This window comes from Nematolebias whitei, chromosome 5 (assembly GCF_014905685.2).
Source record: "Nematolebias whitei isolate Nwh7 chromosome 5, NemWhi1, whole genome shotgun sequence".
NCBI classification, from domain to species: Eukaryota; Metazoa; Chordata; class Actinopteri; order Cyprinodontiformes; family Rivulidae; genus Nematolebias; species Nematolebias whitei.
The window spans coordinates 29,052,038-29,076,612 of record NC_056502.1 but is presented as its reverse complement, the minus strand read 5'-3'; the positions used below and the strand labels follow the sequence as shown (position 1 = coordinate 29,076,612).

The 24,575-nt window shown below is 40.3% G+C and overlaps 2 protein-coding genes across 2 annotated transcripts in view; both read right to left on the bottom strand.

Annotated features, from left to right (window-relative positions):
• The window catches only part of ddc (dopa decarboxylase), a gene marked incomplete in the record, with an annotated part of 43,282 nt that extends 31,982 nt beyond the window's left edge, over positions 1-11,300 (bottom strand). Inside the window, 4 exon segments of the mRNA XM_037676406.1 lie at positions 6,608-6,727; positions 6,844-6,957; positions 8,064-8,271; positions 11,189-11,300. Coding sequence (XP_037532334.1) covers positions 6,608-6,727; positions 6,844-6,957; positions 8,064-8,264 — 435 coding nt within the window.
• Positions 11,301-22,396: 11,096 nt separating this feature from the next.
• Positions 22,397-24,575, bottom strand: part of grb10b (growth factor receptor-bound protein 10b) — a 125,877-nt gene continuing 123,698 nt past the window's right edge. The window contains exon 17 of the mRNA XM_037676404.1: positions 22,397-22,933. Within this exon, the coding sequence (XP_037532332.1) occupies positions 22,787-22,933 (147 nt within the window). The 3' untranslated portion in view covers positions 22,397-22,786. The remainder of the gene's footprint in view (positions 22,934-24,575) is intronic.

The following is a 24,575-nucleotide window of genomic DNA, read 5'->3' as shown; positions in this document are numbered from 1 at the left end:
TGGTTGGTTGGTTGGTTGGTTGGTTGGTTGGTTGGTTGGTTGGTTGGAGGCAGTGCAGAGTGATGTATCCTGGCAAGTGGAGGGGGCTAATTTATCCACCACCAGGAGCAATGGAGGAGCTAGGGAGTGGCCATTGGTGGCCTTGGCCCCCAGTGATTAACCCCCCCCCCCCCCAAACACACACACACACACACACAAATAATAATAAGAAGAAGAAGAAGAAGAAAAGAAAAGAAAAGAAAAGAAAAGAAAAGAAAAAAAAGGACAAAAAATCAATTAAGGAAACTGCTTTTAGGCAATAGAAAAATTAGAAAGCATAGTAAACTCAAATGATCAGGGTATATATATATATATATACATATAAATATATATATATATACAGTATATATGTATATGTATGTACTGTATGTACGTATGACGTAACCATCTTGGATTATGACCTGGCAGCTCAGTTTTAGAAAACAACCTTTCATACACCTAGATGTAGACACACACCAAAATGGCAGAGACATCAGGTGTAGTTATACATTTAAACAACTCACCAGTGAATCACTGTAATTTTCTAGCACCTAAACCCATCTATCCATCCATTATCTTTTACCCCCTTCCTCCTTTCCAGGTTATGGGGGTCACTGGTGCCCATATCCAGCAGTCACTGTGCGAGAGGCAGGGTACACCTTGCACATGTCGCACGTCCATCACAGGAAGCGTTTAAACCCTTGAGCCTTGAAAATCCCCCATGTTTACTTCCTGTTCTTACTCTGCTGATAACACAACAGTCAGCACTCAGACTGGGACTTGGAGCTCTTGAGTTTCCATCCTCCTCCAGTAAAGCTAAATTAGTCTGTGCTTTGTCAAACATAATTGAGAAGACACTTGATCATAATCTGCTACAAATCTTTCCTTTGACTGCTGGAAAGAAAAAAAGACAGAACAGGAAGAAGAAGGAAAAATAGACAACAGTGATATATTAAAATCTGATCACAATCAGTGAAAGGGGGGCTTTAAGGTCACCATTTTTTAATCACCCCGATTCCCCTCTGAGCAACATGAGGTTTGTGTTAATAGGCTGGCAGTGTGCTGTCCCAACACTCATTAACCCCGCTGCAGTCAGAGGCGCATTATTGGTTGCCATAGCGAGCTGGTAAGCTGCTCTAAAAAAGGAGAGTGGCAAGAGACAAACAAAAACCCGATGAGCCAGATGAGCACGCTCAGATAAATCCACCCTCACACAGGTGGAGGCATGAAATGATCAGTCATCAGCCTTTGCACTCACGCTCCACTAAAGAGGGGTTTTCAGCTGCTGCTGCTGATCTTCAGACAACAAAACACTAAACTGACGCTCGGCCTTTTTCCGCACGGAACAATCCCAGCACCATCACTGTCATTTCTCTGTTGTCTGTCTGGAAACGATACATTAAAAGGCAATTTCCTGCCAATTTTCCTCTGGTTTGAGCCACAAAGACAAAGACAGCAATCAATGGTGCACAAATTGTTGATGATTATGTGAGCAGACAATCTCAGTCGAGTGTGTGCGTGCAAACACATCCAAAGTGTTTTAGACAGACAAAATTTGAGGAAATTTTAAGCGTTATTATAAAATTATCTCAGCAGGGATGTTTGTGGTGAGCTAAGAAGGTGAATTCTTGGTTTGAACTTATTTTCCCGCACAGCAACCAAAAGGGCTGCTCGTCAACCCACAACATCACATGGGGACGAGATGGGGTAGAGGCAGGGCAGCTGACTCGGGATGCGAAAGTCCCAGGTTTGATCCCCAGTCATTGCACATGTCGTGGTGTCTCTGAGCAGGACACCCTATCCTCAGTTGTTCCCCAGGCAGCTTTCAATAGCTGCCCATTGCTCCCCCTGAGTGTATCCCAGGTGCGATGGATTAAATGCAGAGAGACAATTTCGCTATTGTATGGGAACATGCAGTGATGATAACACGTTATTATTATTATTGTCAGCTGCATTGAGGTCTTTGGTAATTGTTGCTATTAAGGTTGTTTTCACACCTGATAGTCCGGTAGACTCGGTTCAGTTCGGGACAAATATTCATGACCTTTTGTTTACATTTAAGCTGGTGCGTTTGCATTCAAACTGCACTGTGCAGTTGAGCCAATCTGTTGAACCAACCTATTCCCCCGCTCGCCTGTGGGGGCGCTGCACCAAGAACTACTGAAAGAAACGACACAAAAACCTCTGAAGACACGTCTTCTTCTTCTTCTTCTGGAAATTAAAAAAAAAACGGAGTGGCATCAAGTTTTAGCAGTTTTAGGAGTTATATTTTGTCATTTTTCAACAATGGACTTAGCATGAGCAGAAGATGAGGAAGAAGACCATGGAGAATGTTGTTTTTCACACAAGGCAGCTGACGGCTCCATATGAGGTAAGAGAAATGCGTGTTTGTTTGCCCTGCGCTGTACTCCACTTCTTGCTTGTGGAGCGGGACCTGGTCTGTTTACATTCACACTGTACTCTAACCGCGCTGGAGTTTTCTTCTACCGGACCGAGACCTATGTTTTAGCCCAGGCCAGAGTTTGCCTTTTTGTTCCATGACAGAGTTCGATGGTGCGTTCACACCTCCCTAAACGAACCGGACTTTCTAGGAAAACGAGCTAGAGTTCGATTAAAACTGACTAAACAGGGCTGGTGTGAATGCACCCTAAGCTAACCTCAGTCTCAGTCTCCATTAACAGACGCTGCAACAACTTTAAGAATCCACAAATCTCTGCATGTCTGTGTTTTAACTGTTATTTGTGTACTCTGGTTTAACTTGGCAGTTTGTGTGGACACCCAAGGAAGAGCTACAAATTGTTTTTTGTGATGCTTTAGTTAAAAGTTCTTGGTAGTTTTAGCATTGGATGAATTGAATAGACACAACTCATTTTCTACATGGGTTAATTTTTTTGCCCGTTCAGGTTCTAGATTATCTATAAGTCTCTTGATTCAGCCCAGGAACCACCTTCAAGTATCTTCCTAATGAGATTGCCTGATGCCCTAGCATGTTGTCTTCTCTTTTTCCTGTAGCAGGTTGTGTGCGTGTCAGACTGTGTTCATCTCAATCTCCATCTTATCTGTAGTCGGGGTGCAGATGCAACAGATCCAGGAGAAAAACCCAGACATCCCTCTCCCAAATGATACTTTTCAGCTCCTCCTGGGTGACCCCAAGGTGTTCCCAGGCCAGAGAAGAGCCCCAGGTTCTCTTCCCAGGGAGATATGCCTGAGAAACCTCCAAAGGGAGACGTCCAGGAGGATCCTCATCAGATGAACCACCTCAACAGACTCTTTTCAATGAAGAGGAGCAGCAGCTCTACTCAGAGCCCGGATGACGGAGCTCCTCGCCTTATATCTGAGGCTGGGTCTGGCCACCTTACGAGGGAAGCTCACCGCTTGGATCCAGGAACTTGTTCTTTCAGTCATGATCCAAACTGTATGACCACAAGTGAGCAATGGACAGAGCAATAAATCCAGAACCATCAAAGTTGTCAGGTCCTCTGGACAGTTTCTTTTTTTGTTGAAACATTTTGTCTTTCATCCAAAGGACTTCATCAGTTCGATGAGCCACAACAAACTCAGTCCCACAAGCAGCACACTCGCATAATGGGCCAACCAGTTGCCTCAGTGGTTGCCTCAAAGAAGTCGATGGGGGAGAGGGCGGACTCCAGAAACCACCTTATCACCATCAAACTGTTTGGTCCACTATGTGAGTGTGCTGCTTGTGGGACTGGGTTTGTTGTAGATCCTCGGACTGATGAAGTCCTTTGGATGAAGGACGAAACGTTTCAACAAAAAAGAAACCGTCCAGAGGACCTGACTGAACATTGTTGGATTTTTTTTACCTAGATTATTGAGCATGAACTTTGAAGTAAATCCAGACCTTTGCCTTTTGACTTAAATCTGTCTTCACCATTACAGTCCAAAACAACACCTTCATTACTGAAGACAAGGACTGATTTCAATCAATCAATCAGTCAAACTTTATTCATAGAGCCCTTTCCAGCAGCCAAAGGGTGCACAAAGTGTTGCACAACACAGAAGTTAAAAACAAACAATTAAGAATTAAAAAACAGATAGTTAAAAATGAAAAACAAACAATTAACACATAGCAAGATTGCCAAAGAACTACTAGGTATTAAAAGCCTGCCTGAATAAAAAGATTTTAAGTTTAGACTTAAAATGCTCCATATCAGTGATGGAGCGCAAGTCCTGAGGTAGATGGTTCCAGAGTCTGGGTGCAACGACAGAAAAGGCCTGGTCACCCCATCGTTTGTAGTTGGACTTTGGGATGGACAGTAGAAAAGTATTGGATGATCTCAGTGTTCTCCTATATTCACAAACAGCAATAAGATCAGTCAGATATTGTGGGGCAAGACCATTGATAGCTTTAAAAGTAAAGAATAAAATTTTCAATTTAATTCTAAAATCGACTGGAAGCCAGTGGAGAAAAAATAAAACAGGGGTAATGTGCTCACATCTGGAGGTGTTAGTTAAGAGTCGAGCTGCAGTATTTTGGACCAATTGAAGGCGTCTAATGGAGGATTGGGAGATTCCTGCATATAGGGAATTGCAGTAGTCAAGCCTTAAAAAGATAAAAGCATGAATGGCCTTTTCCATATCAGAACAATTTTTAAAAAGACAACTTTGGATAAGAGACGTAACTGATAAAAACAGGCCTTGACTTCAGAGGCTATTTGTTTATCAAACTTCAAGTCCTTGTCAAACGTCCCCCCCAAGTTTTTAACTGTAGGTCTGAACTTGGATGTCAGAGCACCAAAGTCACAGGGAGCATCACCAACGAAGAAGATGCACTTTGTCTTTCCTTCATTTAAAAACAGAAAATTATGGTGAAGCCACTGTTTAATGTTGTCAATACAATCAGCAAAAGGTGTGTGAAGGTTACTATTTTTAGGCTTCATTGGTAAATAAATTTGGAGATCATCAGCATAGCAGTGAAAAGAAAAGTGATGTCTGACTATCACTGATCCAAGGGGCATCATGTATAGAGAGAAGAGGAGAGGACCAAGAATAGAACCCTGTGGCACACCACCAGAGAGAGGGACAGTAGAGGAAGACAGATTACCCAACATGACAGAGAACGTTCTGTTGGTCAAGTAGGCAGTGAACCATTTGAGAGCTGTACCAGATATTTCCAACATAGCGTTGAAGATGAGACAAAAGGACAGCGTGGTCCACTGTGTCAAATGCAGCTGTAAGGTCCAGCAGCACCAGAACAACGGAACACTTGGCTTCCATGGACATGGAAATGTCATTATGGACTTTTAACAGGGTTGATTCAGTACAATGATGGGTTCTAAATCCAGACTGACGTGTTTCATAAATACCATGATTTTCTAAAACAGGTTGCAACTGCATAAAAAACAACTTTTTCTAAAACTTTGGCTAAAAAAGGCAGATGAGAAATAGGTCTAAAATTTGACAAAAGATTTGTTGATCCATCTCCCGCTCCTTCCTACCACCACTCAGAAACAAGATGCCCAGATACTTAAACCCCTCCACCAGAGGCAAAAGAGTCTTCTCCGACCCAAAGTGAGCATTCCACCTGCTTCCAGTCAAGGACCATGGCCTCAGACTTAGAGAAGTTGACTTTCATACTAACTCTGATGTAAACCACCCCAGTGCATTCTGTAGGTCTTGGCTCGAAGACGCCAACAGAACCACATTGTTCGCACCCAGTTTCCCAAACCAGACCCCCTCCTCTCCTTGAGATCCTGTCCATGAAGACCACAAACAGGATCTGAGACAAGGGACAGCCCTGGCAAAGTTAGCACAATGAGCTCAAATTTGTGCTAAGAATGCAGACACAGTTCCAGCTCTGGTTCTACAGGGAACAGAGCAGGAGCTTTAAAAGCCACCCAAGCACCCCATACTCCCGTAGCACCCCCACAGAATGCTTCAGTCACAAGCCTTCTCCAGATCCACAAAAGAAGATTGGAGAGTCTAACTCTCATGACCCAGACTCTGTGTTCAGTTAATACAAAATATTGTGCATATTCTTTGTCCCTTCCACAGTGTAGTTTGCAGTGAGTTGGACTTCTGTTCTGACCTGCAGAACCTCTTTCTGTCTGCACTGGAACCCCGCCAATGTGTCATATTAAATGTTGAGCATGTTCTTTTAACTTGTAATATAATGAAGCATTAAATAAACTGACAAATTCAAGAACCTAACTTTTAAATAAAGAGCCTCTGAAATCCAGCTAGGAGTTTCAAATTTAAATCCCACGGTGTCAGAATATTTGAGTAGGCCCTCATTTTTGATTGACACCCCTTTTGACCAACGAGGTCGATTCAGGACTTCTACAGAGTCAATAATATCCACTGAATATTCACTACATACTTAATACATATTGTTACAATACTTTTGACCGCTGAGATCAAAACTCAGAGAGGAGCATCTAATTTAATTTGGGTAGACTTTTTCCAGGCATTTTGATATTTTAAGGGGACTGTTGAAGGGTAAATGATAACCTGAAGTAAAAAGCAACAATGAAACAATGAAAGAAGCATACACATAGGTTAATTTTCTCATTTGTTTTGCAGCTGCTGGAGTCAAAGCCACAGAAGAAGCTAAAAAAAAGACATTTACCTGAATGACCCCCCCTCCGCGGCCATGCGTCCCAGCTATAAAACACTCGGGCAGCTGCAGCATCTTTCCAAGCCAGTCCAACATCACGGTCTCCAGCTCGGTGCAGGCTGGGCTGGCAGCCTGGGAACCACAACGAGCCACATTCAGACAAATACCTCGATCTGATACGAGTCAAACTCTCAGCTTTAAATAAAACATCAAATACAGGAAGAGCGGTGTGTTCGTGTGTTCGTTACCCAGGAAAATCCAATGCAGCCAATGGCACTACACAACATATCAGCCAGCATGGCCGGGTAAGATGAAGCTGCTGGAAAGTAAGCAAAGAACCTGGGGCTGTGCCAGTGGGTGACCTGGGAACAATAAAATAATAAAAATCTGTAAACTAAATCTATTCCTCAATGGTGGGGTTTCAGGTAGAGTCAAACTGGTAAACTGCAACATTTATTTCTAATATTAGGATAAAAGAGTGTAGCTTCATGGGTAGGGAATCCTGAAAATCTTCCAGTAAACATTACAACTAACTGTGGTTCAAACCCAAAACTTTACTGATAAAACAACTTTTTACACATTTCAGTTTTTTATTTTGACAAGATCAAATGTGTCTATTAATGTTTAGTTAGCTTACATTTAAATTAATGTGTGATTAAATCATTTTCAAACATAAAAATTACAGCTTGCTTATTATTTGTCTTTTTTTTATTAAACAGGAAATTTCAGCCATTTTTTACAATTAATGTGTGACGTCAAGCAGCATGACTGTTTCGACTACATTTCTGACCAAGGATTATGCATTAATATTGTAATATTTATTTAAACTATTCAACCTAAAGGAAACTAAAATGTATTTTAACTGCATGACTTCCACACAAACTGATCTAAAAGAAGAATCAGACAAGATAAATGCCTAAAGGTATTTCCAGCTATCCATCCATTATCTTTTACCCACTTCTTCCATTTTGGGTCATGGGGGTCGCCGGTGCCCATGTCCAGCAATCACTGTGCGAGGGGCGGGGTACACACTGGACAGGTCTCCAGTCCATCACAGGGACACATGGAGACAAATGAGACAAACAACCATTCACTCTCTCACTCACACCTAGGGACAATTTAGAGTTACCAATCAGCCTAACATACATGTTTTTGGTCTGTGGGAGGAAACTGGAGTACTTGGAGAAAACCCACGCATGCACGGAGAGAACATGCAAACTCCACCCAGAAAGGCCCCCGGACTGGGATTTGAACCAGGGACCTGCTCTCTGAGAGGCAGCAGCTCTACCAGTTGTGCCACCGTGCTGCCCTAAAGGTATTTTTTAAATTAAAATACATGTTTTTTTTTAACCAAAGCATGTTACTAACAATGGTGAAACATCTATTTTTCTATGATTTGTCTAAGATTTTTCTAAAAGAAAAATTTAAAGTTGTGCTTTTGCAGACGACAGGTGTACTGACTCCTCACCCCTGGCATTATGACTCTCTCCACATCCTGCATTATTTCCTCGAACCGCTCAGGCTCCAGGGGGGCCTCGGTAGGGATTAAATGACGAAGGTATCCCGGCTCCAGGTCCGGGTAAACGGGTCGTTCCTCTATCTTTTCCAAGTAGTCAGCCATGTAGTCCACCATCTCTTTGCCTCTACGTCGAAACTCTGCAGCATCCATGACTGGGCTGGAAAACAACACAGAAATCTGGATTTCAAGGTTCAAGGTTCTTTATTGTCATTTGCATCACATGTGGTACATGAGGTGGAATGAAATTGTGTAGTCATGGTCCCAATTACATCCAACAATAGCAAAGATATAAAATATAAAAAGAAATACGAGGATCTAGGTTAGTATACACTAAACACTAATAATGTACAATGTGTTATATTAAACAGCAGCTTGAACATGAGTCTGTAGTGAGTAGATGGGTATGTATACAGCAGTTTAGAGACAAAAGATCAGCAGCATTTAAAAGTGTGTTTATGTTGGGGCAGACTGAACAGGAGTTTTGATTAATTCTGACTATTCAAGAAAAAACAAAACTAGAATTCCCCAAAGGAAACACCTGAATGTTTTAAGCATCTTGAAAGAGCCTAATGACTTTCAGCTACTGGAAAACAGATTTTAGCTCAAAATCTGCATTGACTGACTTAGAGGCATTTCTGTGTTGGACAAATTAATCAAGTGTAGATGTACAAATAATGATTATTTCCCAAGACTTTCAGTCAAATCTTCCAGTTATTGAACTGTCAACAATGGTGTACCATAAGGCTCAGTCTTAGGACCCACCCTTTTCACAATCTACATAAGTATTGTATGTCAGATCATCCCTGATGCATCCTTAAATTTTTATGCTGATGACACAGTTTATGGTCGAGCTAAAACAATTACTAAGGTTTTCCCAACCTTTACAGTCTCGTTGTGACATAATTAAGTCAGATTTGTTCGGTCTCAACCTTGTGCTAAATGCTGATAAAACCAAAGGGACATTGTTTTCAAACAAGAAGTCAGTCCCAGCAGTTCTTCCTCCCGTCTTATCTACCATTGGTGTTCCTATCGAGTTTGCCGACTTACAAATACGTACTTGGGAATCTTGGTCGATTCACATTTCTCTTTTAAGCCTCATGTCGAAAACTTGATAAAGAAATTGAAAGTAAAACTGGGTTTCTTTTTCTGAAATAGGTCCTGTCTAACTTTGAATGCTAGGAAACACCTTGTAACTGTGACTTTCCTTCCCTCCAGTGACTATGGTGACATTATCTACATGAACGCTCCTGCAAGCACCCTGCAGATGTTGGATGCTGTCTACCTTGGTGCGCAAAGATTCATAACTGGCTGTAACTATCATACCCACTATTGCACCCTGTATTCACTGGTTAACTGGTCATCATTAACTTCATGCAATCTCACTGGTACATACAGTATATTTCCTCCTACATGTCACTTCATCAGTGCAGCTACAGCGTGCACTCTCCAGACATCATTACTTGCAGCATCCCTTCAGTGCGAACTAAACTAGGCAAAAGGGCCTTCTCTTACTCCGCTCCACTAACCTGGAACATCTTGCAAAAAGATCTGAAGCTCTCAACCTTGAACTCTCTAAGAGATTTTAAACAACGGTTAAGTTCATTGCAAAAATCAATGCAGACATGTTCCTGTTTTTAGTATTTTACCTCAGTTTACAATGTAGCTTGTTTTTTTATTTCATTTTGTATCACTTGTTTAATTTACTTTTCATTTTTGATGCTTTTATTTGATTGTCTGTTGTTGTTTGTACCTCATCTGTGTTTTTTGTTTAAAACAGGTCTCTCTTGCAGATGAGTCCTCGTGACTCAATGGGACTAACCTGTATAAATAAAGGTTGAATAAATGAATGCTCACTGCTTCATAAGTTATTTGGCAAAAAAAAATCTATGCACACGCATTCGTGCTCACACACGCAGGCAATGATATTATATTTTATGACAGCAGGTAATAAAGAAACACATTAGCTCACAGGATTAACCTTTGTTCTGACGGCAGCTCAGAGGCTGATCATTAGAAAGTTCACCAGCTTTTAGACCGACTTCCTAAAACTTTTAGCCATTAAATCTGAACTTAAAAGCATCAAGACATCTTTATTTTTATATTGTACACTTCCTAAATGTTCAAAAACACTCAAATCAGTTAAGACATTCCCGTTTTTAAACTTTATATTCACATTCGTCTAGTCCAGATCTTCAATTGTTTAATTAAAAGATTCAATATAAATTCAAGATATTTATTAGACTTTTTTTTTTTTCAAAATAAGAGACATTGTTAGGAAGTGAAATCTTGTGACCCATTTCATGAAGACATCTTTAATGTAATATGAGTAAAAACATCTCTTTTGTAACAGGATTTTTTTGCTAACACCAGGTCTATTGGTATTATTATTATTATTATTATTATTACTGTATTATTTGTTGTAAGGCAGTTTTAACCTGGTCAAAATAAAAATTAAATACACTGACAGCTGGTTTCATGCTGAAACAGAACAACAGTGAAACAGTGTGTGTAAATTAATATAAAGACTTAAAATAAATGTTTTTTTTTATCAGCACTACTAAAACAAGGCCACACAGACAGTGACCTGTGCTCCTTGTTAGTTTTTATAAGCGTGTGCATTTTAAATAAAAGCATGAACCGTTGACCCGTTACCTCCCTCTCATAACTTGGTTTTTGTTCTCTAGGAACAGCAGCTGACAGGAGACATATGTTAAAACATAATGAACGCCTCAAACAATCCTGTTCAAAATAAGGTGAAAACCAACATTTATGTCTAAAATTGTTTTCATCACACCAACATGCAGCTGACAAAATAGAAAAGGTTTAAAAATATTCACGTCAGAGTCAAACCAGGGTCCAACAGAAAGTAAATCATTTGCAGCCTCAGAATAATAAACCAGATTTAGCGTGTGTACAAATCTGTCACATTTTCCTCTAAACAGCAGAAGAAGACGTGAAGTTGTTCTGCACAGCTGCCTTATCATTCAACAAGTGTTGCTGTGCTCAGCCCTTATCCTGAGAATTATCTCCAATAGGATTATACATGCTGGATGGATGTGTGTGTGTGTACTCACACAGTTCAGACCTTTAGCAGCAACAATTGGACACCGTCTCCTCTTCTGTGTCCACAAGCGCATGAACAGCCAGCCTGGCGCGTGTTCAGTGTGTTGGTGTGTGTGTTGGTGTGTGTGTGAGCACGACAAGAGACATTTGCTCTTTTTATCTAGCCTCCCACCACCCCCACCCCACCAACCCCCCATGAGGCGAGCCAATGAGAGAGGGGCTCGCGGCCGACGCAAGGTTAGGCTGATTCACGAGGAGGTAAAGCTTTGAATGAATGGGAATAAACTTTAAACACAAGGTTGGTGCTCAAATAAATGAAGTTTATCCATCGTCCTCCTCTAGACAGTTACATCATCCACAGGGATTTTTATTAGATGTTGCCACATTCTACCTGCTCACATTCAGACATATATTTTAAGCAGTTTTTAGAGTTTTTAATGCTTTAATCTTTGTGTTTCTGCCGTCATATTTTTGTTTGTTCCCCGTTGTGGAACGGAGTGGTGGAATTGGAAATACCCTTGACCGTTACCTCCATCATCAGATTCATCTTGTGAGATGGATGAGTAAAGGTGAAGTACCAATTTCCATGTTGGTGTGTGGTTACATCTAGACTTAAGACATGTTCTATTTGAAAACTGGGTTGCCAGGTCAAAGTCCAAGAGGGCTGCCACCATCTACCTGTATGTGTAAACCTTGTGAGCTGGATAACTTGAAAAAATAAGCAACGTTTTGACTTCCATGTTGGTGTGTGGCTACTAGGTTTTATGTTGCTTAAACATATAGTTTCTTCAAATGATTGGGGTGGCCAACGATTAATCTATGGGATCAAGGCCACCACTGGCCACCCTCTGGCTCCACCACTGTGTGTGGTGGCAGACAAAATTGCTCCTTCCACTCTCCAGGATCCATCACTCTGCGCTGGCTTGGACAATCAAATAAAAAATATCCTGCTGTTTTTCTCCACAGTGTAATTTCTCCCCACGTTAATGTTTGCACCAAAAATATTAAGGTTTACTTACATTCCCTTTTCAATTAGAGTCCAGAAAAAAAAAAACATTCATCTCCAAAACTACAAACATTCACTATTTAAATCCCTCAGAGATGAGGGACATCGACGTACCATTTGTTTTACACAATCCAACAAAGTTATGTCAAGTCCTCTGGATGGATAAAAAAACAAAATAGTAGAAATGTTTTGTCTTTTATCCAAAGGACTTCCTCAGTCTGAGGAACTGCAACAAACTCAGTCTTATAAATAGCACCTTCTCAGAGTGGATCAACCAGTTTGCTGCTGACAACCAAAACCAGCTGCTCACATGGTCAAGAAGGACCATCAGCCTAATGACCGATTGTTAGCACCTTGATGGCCGCTTGCTATTCACAGAGGGCTGAGTGATACTAGCAATAACAGCATTGTAAGAGGGGGACAGATGAACATGGAGGCCTCCACCCCTGTTTAATGGTGGACAATTTCTTTTCACAAAGATGGCCTCCTTTACTCCTCTCTCAAACCATCGTTCCTCTCTGTCCAGGATGTGAACATCTTCATCCCTGAAAGAGTGACCGCTGGCCTGGAGATGAGTGTAGACCGCAGAATCCTGGCCTGATGATGTTGATCTTCTGTGCTGGGCCATCCTTTTGGACAGTGGCTGTTTAGTTTCCCCGATGTAAGACTGATCACAGCCCTCCTGACACTGAACAGCATACACAACATTACTCTGTTTGTGCCGGGGGACTGGATCTTTGGGATGAACCAGTCTTTGCCGTAATGTATTTTGGGGTTTAAAAGCCACTGGGACGTTATGTTTAGAAAATAAACGTCTCAGTTTCTCTGATACTCCCTCAACATATGGAATGACCACTGGTCTGGGTTCCTCCTTTTCACCTGTTGGCTGACTGGAGTCCTGTTTGGGTTTCTTCTCTGCTTTCAGGAAGGCCCAGTTAGGATATCCACATTGCTCTAGAGCCTGTTTTGTGTAGGATTTCTCCTTCTGCCTGGCTCCTGAGCTAGTGGGGACGCTGTCTGCTCTGTGATACAGAGTCCTGATGACTCCAAACTTGTGCTCCAAAGGGTGATGGGAGTCAAACTGCAAATACTGGTCTGTGTGTGTGGGTTTGCGGTACGCCTCAGTTTGCAAATGTCCTCTATCAGAGACTGAGACCTCACAGTCCAAGAAAGCCAACATGCTATCAAGGTTCATGCTCAATCATCCAGGTAAAAAATCCAACAATGTTCAGTCAGGTCATCTGGACAGTTTCTATTATTTTTTTTTGAGATGTTTTGCCCTCCATCCAAAGGACTTAATCAGTCTCAGACACAAACAAACTGTTTTTCCCACTAAGCAGTACACTCCTTGAACGTTGATGTCTTGAACCACTTTGGCTGTGTTGCCTGGGAGGAGTTGACGGGGGAGAGGACAGCCCCCCAGAAACCATCTTATCACCAGCAAACTGGTTGGTCCAAGTCAAAGTTTATTTGTATAGCACATTTACAACAATCACAGTTGACCAAAGTGCTTCACAATAATTACAACATAATAGATAAAAATAACTGTCCATTGTAGGAGTGTACTTCTTAGTGGAGAAAACAGTTTGTTTGTGACTCCTCAGACTGATGAAGCCCTTCGGATGGAGGGCGAAACATCTATCAACAAATAAAAGAAACTGTCCAGATGACCTGACCAACTTGCCATTTTTTACATCTTCTCGTGTGAACTTGATGTATTTATCCACAGAGTTGATGTGGTCAGTAAAATGTTGGACTTCCTGAGATTTAATTTTAACCCAGGTGTCTCAACATACCTGAACCAATGACTTGGTGGTGTCCCTGAAAAGGACGTCAAGGCTCTCTTTTCTACCTCCTTCATGTACAGGTTGGTAACAATAGGAGAAACTGGAGACCCCATAGCACACCCATGTTCCTGCCTATAATATTGCTCCCCATATGTGAAGTAGGTTGACTGCAGGCACAGTTTCAAGATGTGACACAGTTGTTCTGTGTTTCATTGTCCTGAATGTCCTCAAAGTACCAGTCTAGCATACTTCTCTCTGCCACTCAATATCACACCTCCTCCCTCAGCACCCTGTCACATGTTTTTTCTAAATCCACAAAGACACAATGAAGTTCTTTCTGACCCTCCCTGTACTTCTCCATCAGCATCCTCAAAGCAAAGATGACATATGTGGTGCTCTTTGCGGGGATGAAACCAGACTGCTGCTCATAAATACTGTAATTTCCAGACCACTGAGCAAACCTGAATATAAGCTGCACTCACTAAATTTAAAAAGAAAAAATATATATACCTGTATAGGTTGCACTTATCTATAAGCCGCAGGTGTCCACGTTTACACAGAAAGATTTTTCAAACTTTTAATTAAATCGTACCGTAACATACACCAATATGTACAGTAAATACGTTTGTTTGTTTGAACCACTTTGGTTATGGCTGCCTCAGAGGAGTTGACGGGGGAGAGGACGCTCCCCAGAAACCATCTTATCACCAACAAACTGGTTGGTCCACTATGTGGGTGTGCTGCTTGTGGCACTCAGTGTGTTGTGGCAACTCGGACTGATGAAGTCCTTTGGATTCAGGACGAAACACAACAACAACAACAACAACAACAGCAACAACAGCAACAACAACAACAACAACAACAACAACAACAACAACAACAACAACAACACACATAAAAAAATAAACTGTCCAGATTACCTGACTGGACTTTGTTGGATTTTTTTAACCTGGATTATTGAGCATGAACTTTGATGCTTTGAACCATTTTGGCTGTGGCTGTCTCAGAGGAGTCGATGGGCAAGAGGGCAGGTCCCAGAAACCATCTCATCACCAGCAAACTGGTTGGTCCACTATGCAGGTTTGCTGCTTGTGGGACTCTGTTTGTTGTGGCTCCTCAGACTGATGAAGTTCTTTGGATGAAGGATGTAACGTCTCTAACAAACAAACAAACAAAAAAAGAAACAGTCCAGATTACCTGACTGGACTTTGTTGGATTTTTTACCTGGATTATTGAGCATGAACAGTAAAGATTATGTTTTTTTCTGAACAGTGCCTGTAACAAAGCTGGTTAAAAAAAAATACAGTAGCCTACCAGGAAGTCATTGAATGCTATCATCATCTTCATCCTGTGCACTGTGCCTTGTGCTGTCCTCTTCATCACACAGTAGCTTTTCGAAACCCTTTGGTGGTAGAGGACTTTTATTTTACACTGCTCCAGTGTTGGGATCCACTGGCAGACTTGAGCAAAAGTTGCTATGTGCATGCGGCCAGTTTTGGTAAACCATTTCTCACCACCAGTCATCCAAACCTCCCACTGAGCTTGGAGTGCCATATTAATGCATAATTCACACTTATTTGGAGTGGATGCAAGTACGTCATTTTGTCCCCAGGGAGGGGGGAAATAAAACAAAGTTCCCCCCCTTCTCCACTGTGACCTGTTTGATAATTTTATTGTTCTTTTTTTTTTTTTGGTACTTTTTTTGATACAGGTTGTCTCACTGAGTCACGAGGACCCACCCACCAAGAGCCATGTATAGGGCAGCTATGTGAGTAACATACACATTGCTATAGGCGTGATGAGGCTAAATGTTTTGGCGACATGAAGCTTTTTAGCCCGTCAAAAGAAAAAATCCATAAATTAGCTGCAGCATTCTATAAACTGCGGTGTTCAAAGCATGTGAATAAAGTAGTGGTTTATAGTCCAGAAATTATGGTAGTCACCTCTCATCTAAGTCTTGCTTCCACAACTCTCTCCCAAATCTTCATCGTGTGACTCATCAACTTAATTCCACTGTAGTTGCTACAACTCTGTACTTTACCCTTGTTCTTAAAAATGGGCACCAGCACACTTCTCCTCCATTCCTCAGGCGTTTTCTCACCCTCAAATATTCTATTCAATATTTGAATAAAAAAACTCAATGCCATCTCTCCTAGACATTTCCAAACTTCTACTGGTAAGTCATCAGCTACTACCTACAGTCTATGCCTTCACCATCTTCATTCTCTTCTTTATATTTCTGGACTTCACCCTCACTATTCTTTCCCATTTCCTGTTCCACAGTTTCTATGACCCCCTACTCTTCTTTCTCTTTCATTCTCTTCATTCATTAGCTCATAAAGTACTCCTTCCATCTTCCCATCATGCTCTCCTCACTTAACACATTACAGTTCCTATTTTTAACAAGCTTAACGTGCTGCACATCCTTTCCAGCCTGATCTCTCCGTTTCACCAGTTGGTACAAGCCAGCCTCCCATACACTCACATTTCTTCTTGGCTAACCTCTTTTTTTGAATAGCTTCCTGCATTTCACTATTCCACCACTAGGTTTCTTTATCATCCATTCTCTGTCCAGATGATGCACCAAGTAACCTTAGAGGGTGGAATGTCACAAAATTAATTAAATACCTAATAACCTTCATTATTGAATAATTAAATGATACATTTAATTATTATGTGATTATTAGTATTTATTTAGGTTATTTAATTTTGTCACATTCCACCCTCCATAAGTACCTTCCTACCTGTATCTCTAATTACTGTTGCTGTAGTAGTCCAGTCATTTGGAAGCTCTTTCTTACCACCCAGAGTCTCTAACAGCTCCTCTCTGAATTTCTCACAACATTCTTCTATTCTCAGCTTCCAGCATTTGGTCTTCTTTTCTTATTTTACGGTTTGAGTAAAATTGCTGGGTTCTGATAAATAAAGCTGGTAATCTAAATATTATTGAAAGATAGTTTTGCTCTGGTGCTCTTTAATAAAGATAGTTTAAAAACTGTAGCAAAGTAAGTTTCACCTTTTCTTCATCATTTCGCTCCTAAATTAATCAAATTAAAGACCCATTATTAAAAAAAGAACAAAATGATAAATGGACTATATTTATATAGCACCTTTCTATCTTATCAATATACTCAATGCAATTTACACTACAATCTGCTGTGTCCTCATTTACCCATTCATACAGCACTCTACTATATTTATACAAAGAATAATCAGTGCTTTATCACATTCATACACCGATTTGACACACATTGGAGGCAATGAGGGGTTCAGTGTCTTGCCCAGGGACACTTCAGCATGTGACTACTGGTGGAATCGAACCCCCAACTCTTGCACTGGAAGACGATTGCTCTAGCCACTGAGCCACAGCCGCCCCAAACTAATAAAGTATCTCATCAGACTGCAGCTTTGTTCTAACTGGCTCTGAACATAAACTGTCCTTTAAGGCTGTACTTTCTGTTTTTCCAAACAATATTCAGATATTTACAGGTAATAGTAGTTGCTAATTTTTATTAATTTATTTTATCTATTAAATAAAAATAAATGCATAAATAACAGGTATTAGTAGTTGTTAATTTTTATTTGCTTTATGCATAATTTGGAAGTGTCGAAAAGCTAGCAAGTCCAAAAACATTTTTAACTTAAATTAATTTGTTGGCTTTCTACATATTTTATCTATAATTTTTACTGGGTTTTTTTGTAAGAATAAAAACAGGTCAAGTCTTGTTTTATGTTTCTTCACTCTTCCATGCAGTAAATTTATAAAATGTAAGCCTGAGCTTTTACATTTGTTAAACTGACCAATTACGTTAGTCATAGAAGAGTTTATTTCTGGTTTTGTGGGATTCATAAACTGGTTCTGATCTGGTTTTGTGTTACTGTGTCTTCAGATGTGTTAATCTTTAGTCATCTTCTTTGCTAAGTTTTAAAACATCACATTTATATGACTGATAATCCGCAGGGTATGACGACTGGATGGGGTCAAAGGTCAGTTTTGAGTACCCCCCCCCACACACACACGCACACAGACACTCACGCACACACAAGCATACTACGTACACTGTAATGAAATTATTTTACATGTTAAAGAATTAAAATACATGTACATTACCGTTTCATAGATCATTGGATTTTTTTATTGTTGTTTGGCGCCACCTAGTGGAAAACCAAATACCTTCACTCCATTTGACAAGTGTCCCACAATATCCTGTTGCGTGCTCAATAATGCAGGTAGAAACATCTACAAAAGTTAAGTCCGGCCCTCTGGATGGATTCTTCTTGGTGAAGCTGTGCATTATCATATCCTTCAATGTACCCACGTCTGTTTTGGCCCCAAATTGTTAGGTGTGTGTGTGTGTGAATGGTCATTTATGTCCCTGTGATGGACTTGTCCAGGGTGTCCCCCGCCCCTCGCACAGTGACTGCTGGACATGGGCACCAGCGACCCCCGTGACCCAAAATGGAATAAGCGGGTACAGATAATGGATGGATGGATGGATGGATGGATAATGGATGGATGGATGGATTTTGGCCCCAGGAAAGTCATCTTTAAGTTGACATGGACAAAAGCATTGGAGATTTGGAGGTGGCCGTCACAGTCTGCTACGTTGTTTGCCTGACGTCCAGGACTTTAGGGATCCCCCACAATTCCTGTGACGTCATCACCGATCAACGCTATTATGACCAAGAACAAATTAGTTGTTAAATGTCTTTAAATGTATTGAATCTCAAAACATTTGATGGTAGATAACACAAACACATCGTTATAAATATTTTGCACAGCTGTCGAGACATGTTCCTGTTTTTAACATCGCTTTACAATCTAGCTGTTTTTGTTTCATTTTTTAATAGAATTCTTCCATTTAGTTTTTTTAGTTTATATGCTTTCTTTTATGATTGTCTACTATTAGTATCATTCTGTTGTAAATGAGTCCTCGAGGCTCAATGAGACTAACCTGTATAAATAAAGGTTGAATTATTACTTTTTTTTCCATAAAGTAATAACAAAAATATATTCCTGAGTCAAAGCTTTGCCCCATTTGTCCCAGAGGGACATTTATTAAACAGCTGTAACTTTACTAAAATGTCTATATTAATCCTCTTTAGCTGCAACACCTTCACGACGTTCGTAAGCGTGTGTGAAGCAGCACGTGAGGGGCTGCTTGTATTCAGTGAGAAGGGGCTGCATGAAGTTGGACGGGCAGAAAAAAAGAGAACTACTATACATGGATGTTCAAGTCAGTGAGGGGTGGCACCACATTAATAAAGCAGCGACTTATCATATTGCTGAAGACGCGGTCCATAGCGGCCAACAAGACGGCTAACTTTAGAGGTCTTGTTCCAGTTGAGACTGGGATCGTGTCTTTAGTGATACAAGCCGCTGCTTTACCAGAGCTGCAGCTTCACACTCTTCATACTCCTTATAGCACTGTTTTAAATGGTGAAAAAGATTCGTAGTTCTGACCTTTGTCGGGACTTGTTTTCGGCATCGTCTACAGAAAACATTTTTCTTCTGATCATCTGACAGTTTAAATCCAAACCATCTCCAAATAACAGCCATTGTTTTTCTTTTTGCTCAGCTGCTCTTCGCTATCCTCTCCCGTGTTTGTGTTGAACTTCAGCCCACCTGAAGAAGCAGGAAGCAGGGGGTGCGTGCGCAGCTGGAGGTGCAGATGGGAGAAAAAGAACTACAGATTTTCAAGCCTTATACTCAATGGTTGCAATGCCATTTTAACCATCGTAAATTGAAAAAGTCAATACATAAGAGTATAGTCGATATAATCCCTCAGCGCTAATGTAAAGTGAAACTGAAAGATGAGACAGGAACTGGAGTTGTTAAAAGATCGGTAGCTGTCTACATTGGTCCCAGTTCAAACTAGCCACTCGCTCTTCAGTTCGGTCCAAATTTATCTCCACACTTCTTCAAACTGTGATCGTTCAGGTGCTATCTACAACAGGTAAGACACTGACTGTTCATAAACTGGAGAGGAACATTCTAGAGATGATGTCAAGACGAAGCGAACCTTGTTTGTAGCAGCATCTATTATCTTTACCTGCTTATTTGCTGCTAATGCGCTCTTTTATTCAACATTTAATGAGGCTGTGTGTGTGTGTGTGTGTGTGTGTGCGTGTGTGTGTGTGGTTGGGTGGGGCGGAGGTCAGTCCTGACTTTTCCTCCACTACGTGATGTAAGCAAAAAAAGCACACCAAATGATGTTAAAAATCTATTTACTTGCTCCACTTTGGGAAACCCTGATGTTTGTCTTCTTTTAGTTTCACAACATTTGACTCATACTCGATCAAAATACGAGTTAACACTAAAATTATTGACATTTTAAATTCATATTTGAAACTTAAAAAAAAATCAACGTAGGCCGTCATTACGTTTATAATTTTCACAAAGATTTCAAGGTAATGACAAGAGAAACAATACAGAACAGCGCTGAAAAAGAAAAATCTAAAACCTTTCAAGTAATCAGTCACATCCAGATAAATAAATACAATTTGAACAAACAAAAAATAAAGATATTGTATCTTAGATAAATAATGGTAACCTTGCACGGAAAGTCAATATAGAGCTGGTATTCCGCATGTCAGAGGATAACAAAGCTTTTAACCACCTGCTGGTTAATAAAAGATGACCGTTCATGTGTGAGAATACATTTTCTAATTTATCTGCTGGCTGATCAGTTAAACACAGCAAACACAAAACCCTGGGTTTAAAATAAAATCCAGAAGATTCAAGACAGCTGATCTGAACGATGAGACGTTTCCCAGCAGGAGCTTCTGAACACTGGATGTGGATGAAGATGAGAAATGAAGAATGTCCTGCTTTAACTTGCATCTCCCTGCAGTTTCAATGGAGCTTGTGGATCTCACTCTAATCCTCCTTTCAGTCCAGAATCAGTAAATCACTGCCATCTTGGCCAATCTAAGAATAAAATAGATTAATATTCTTATTTAAAACTCTTTCTGAACACTTTTTATTTAAACAAACAGCCTTTAAACGGTGTTCCAAGTTAGCAATACGCATTAATTAAATTTGTTTTTGTGTGCTTGGATACTTCAAGAAGCTTCCTTTAAACAGACATAACTGATATTAATATAAAAGCAACAGTTCTGATCTTTTAAAATGACATTTTGCAGAAAGGTATGAACAATTAACATCTTACCTGAGGTGGATGGCTCTTTCAACAGCCTCATTTAGCAGAAATTGAGTTTACGACTGACCAAAATTCATGAGCTAACAGCTACTCCAAGTTGGGCCAAGACCAGTTAGGAGTGTTGCCATCTTAAAAACACTGAACCTAAAATAAGAAGGCGGTCCACTTCGGTGAATGTTATGACCTACATCTATAACGTGCAACTGATGGTGATTTAAAAGACTGTTCACGTCAGCCGCTAACAAATGTTTGAAGTCAAAGTTATTTTAGGACGACAACAACACTTTTGTCTCGGCCCCGGTCAGATTAGCAGTTAGCTCGTCAAAACTCTTAAAAATAAGCTATTTCTCCAAACTGAGGTTCAATCAATTAATGCATAACATAAAATAAAAAAAGGTCTCGGGACATGTGGCATCTATAAAATCCCCACCTCACCCAGAAAAAAAACCCCCACCTAATAAAAAACATTAAATTTTAGAAACCTATCTAAAACACAAACACACAGATATATCTACATACATAAATACATGCATGCACATCCACAATATAAAATATTGTATACGTTCAAAAAAGCCATCTACAACAGGTAAGACATTTACAGTTCGTCACCTTCCCGCAGAACTAAACTGTTAGTTTAATCACTGTGGGTTTAGCATTTTATTAATAAGCACTAGAAACTAAAGAAAAGGCCACGGCAGGTTGATTGTAGAAGTTATTTTGCGGACGAAGGGATGTTTGTGGGTTTTTACGGTAGTTTAAGAGGAGGAAGGCAGTTTGTGACACGTCTAAATGTTTGATTGTTTGCTTTGATTTAGTAAAACCTGTTTGTGTGCAACTCTTGAAGGAAACTAGAGGCTTTGATTTCCTGCCAGGTGGTGTTTCAATCACCATGTGTTTGTCATGAGGGTTGCCAGGTAAATACTTCAGGGAGATGAAGTGTTGCACAGTCAGTGATTTGTTCCGTGAATCACAAAAAGTAGAAAACGTTTGGGCTGTAGAAAAACCTAAAACAGAATTATTGCTAAAAATGTACAAGAAAAGAAAGGTTGAGCAAATTAATTTCTAAACAGGTGAACAGTTGCCAATAAAACAGCTTTAACATTAAAAATATAAAATAAAGAAGACTGCGATGCATTCAGATCTGTTCCACGTTGGATTCCTCTTGGAGCAGTAAAAAGTGACGGCACCATGTGGGTTCAGTAATGCACCATCGAAGGCCACGCACACCTCTGAGTTTCAACAAAGACAAAATAAACTCTACGGTTTAATCTGTGATCAACGGTTCCAATGAGATTCAGTTTGTATCAGAGTGGTCCACATGAAAGCTGATTGTCCACTTGAGGAAGAATGAAGGCTGTGAGGTATAAACCCGCGAGGTCCCATCATGCTTATCGGTAAAGGACGATCATGGAAGGAATTGCAACAGCGTTCAGACACGTGTGGCAGTGTTCATGTCATTTCTCTTCTCTGGAGCTGACGAAGCATCAGTTCCCTCAGACCTCCAACCGGTCAGCAGTCTCCAAAAGACTCGGGATATTTTTAAAAAACGACTACGAAGTCGATTCATCAGCTTCTTGGAAACAAACGGGAAGCTTCTCCTGTTTTATGAGTTTCAGGCAGAGTCAGGTCAAGGGTCGAGGAGGAGACGGGGGGTCATAAGGCCACAACGGTGCATGGGTGTTTGAGTTTACAAGGCAGGACTCCTCTGTTCAGCTGGTAGAACTCCACCAGCTGGATCAGGTCCGTGAATTTGGTTACGCCATCGTCCAGGCTGAAGAAGACTTGGCCGTCCTCTTCACACTGGTACCATGAAAGAGTCCACACAACAGGCAGAGAGTTATTAAAAGGAAAACATTCAAATGAGTTATAAACAGCCAAAACAAGGCATCAAAGTGACAGTTCAAATCTGTTGGACAATAATATCTTAGTGTGGTGTCTCATGGGGTTGGAGACTCATACTTAGACTTTCTGTTGCAGCCTCGCTGAATTCTACAACCAAGAGAGCAGCAAGTCATGTGTTGAGTTGCCATTTTTTAAATTACAATTACAATTGGAGGCCTCTGTGTTCATCTGCCCCAGTTCATATAAATCACCTTATTAAATTATTATAAATTAATTAATTAAATAATAATAATAAATTATTAAATTAATCTTATCATAGTGGATCAACCATGTTGCTGCTGACAGCCAGAACCAGCTATTCACATGTAAAAGAAGGACTATCATCCTAACAATTGGTCATCGGTACCCTGATGGCCAATTGTTATTCAGACTATTCCAATCGTTAGGGCTCCAACGATCCATTGTTAGGCTGATGGTCCTCCTTTTGTATGTAAATAGTTGGCTCTGGCTGTCAGCAGTAAACTAGTTGATCTACTATGAGAAGTTGCTGCAGCTCCTCAGACTAAAGAAGTCTCTTGGATAAAAGATGAAATGTTTCAATAATACTCCATTTACACAAGAGCAACCTCTGGAAATGATACTTGTTTTTTCCAATGTTTATTGGGGTAAAACTGTAGTTAGTGCAGAAGAAATTGGACTGAAGCTGCCTGTGTAGTGCGCATGTGCAATTACACACTTGAGAGCCTTTCACACCTCTGTAGGGGGTTACCCCGAAAATCTCGACTCTGAGACCTTGAGGTTTCAGAGAGAATGAGGGCTGTTGTCATGTAAATGAACAGCTGAACCGCAGCAGAAAGGATGTTGTTTCACGTTGTGTAAACGGGGCCAGACTGGCTGCCCTGTATGTCAATCAAGTGACAAATTCCATAGTCTATTATTTAATGCCATGTGATCTACCCAAACTACCTTTGTGATCGACCGGTAGATGGAGATCGACGTATTGAGCACCCTGCTATATATTATAAGTTTTAAGTTATATACTATAAGTTTTTTCCCGAAAGCCATCACCACACTGAACTCACACATGCACTGATTTAATCATCTAACCTCCCAAACACCTGGACTTCTACTGTGCAATACTACTGACATTTCATACCCTCAGTCACCTTAACTGCCTCACTAATATCCATAATGTGCAATACAATTGTGTAATACTTGTATTTTTTACTTTCATTATTATATCTATATTGCGTTACATTTTTTATATTTTTAGTGTGTGTTTAATGTGTGTTTTCTTAAGGCGTGTTTTTGCACTGGAAAAAGGAGTGGCTCTTAATTTCATTGTACTGCGTATAATGACAATAAAGGCATTCTGATTCTCTGATATGCATAGTACATACTACTATACATTATAGGATATATACTATATGTTATATGCTATACGTTATATGCTATATACTATAAGTTATATGCATAGTACATACTACTATATGTTATATGCTATAGGCTTTACGTTATATGCTATAGGCTTTACGTTATATGCTATATACTTTGTTATATGCTATATACTATACGTTATATGCTATATACTATACGTTAT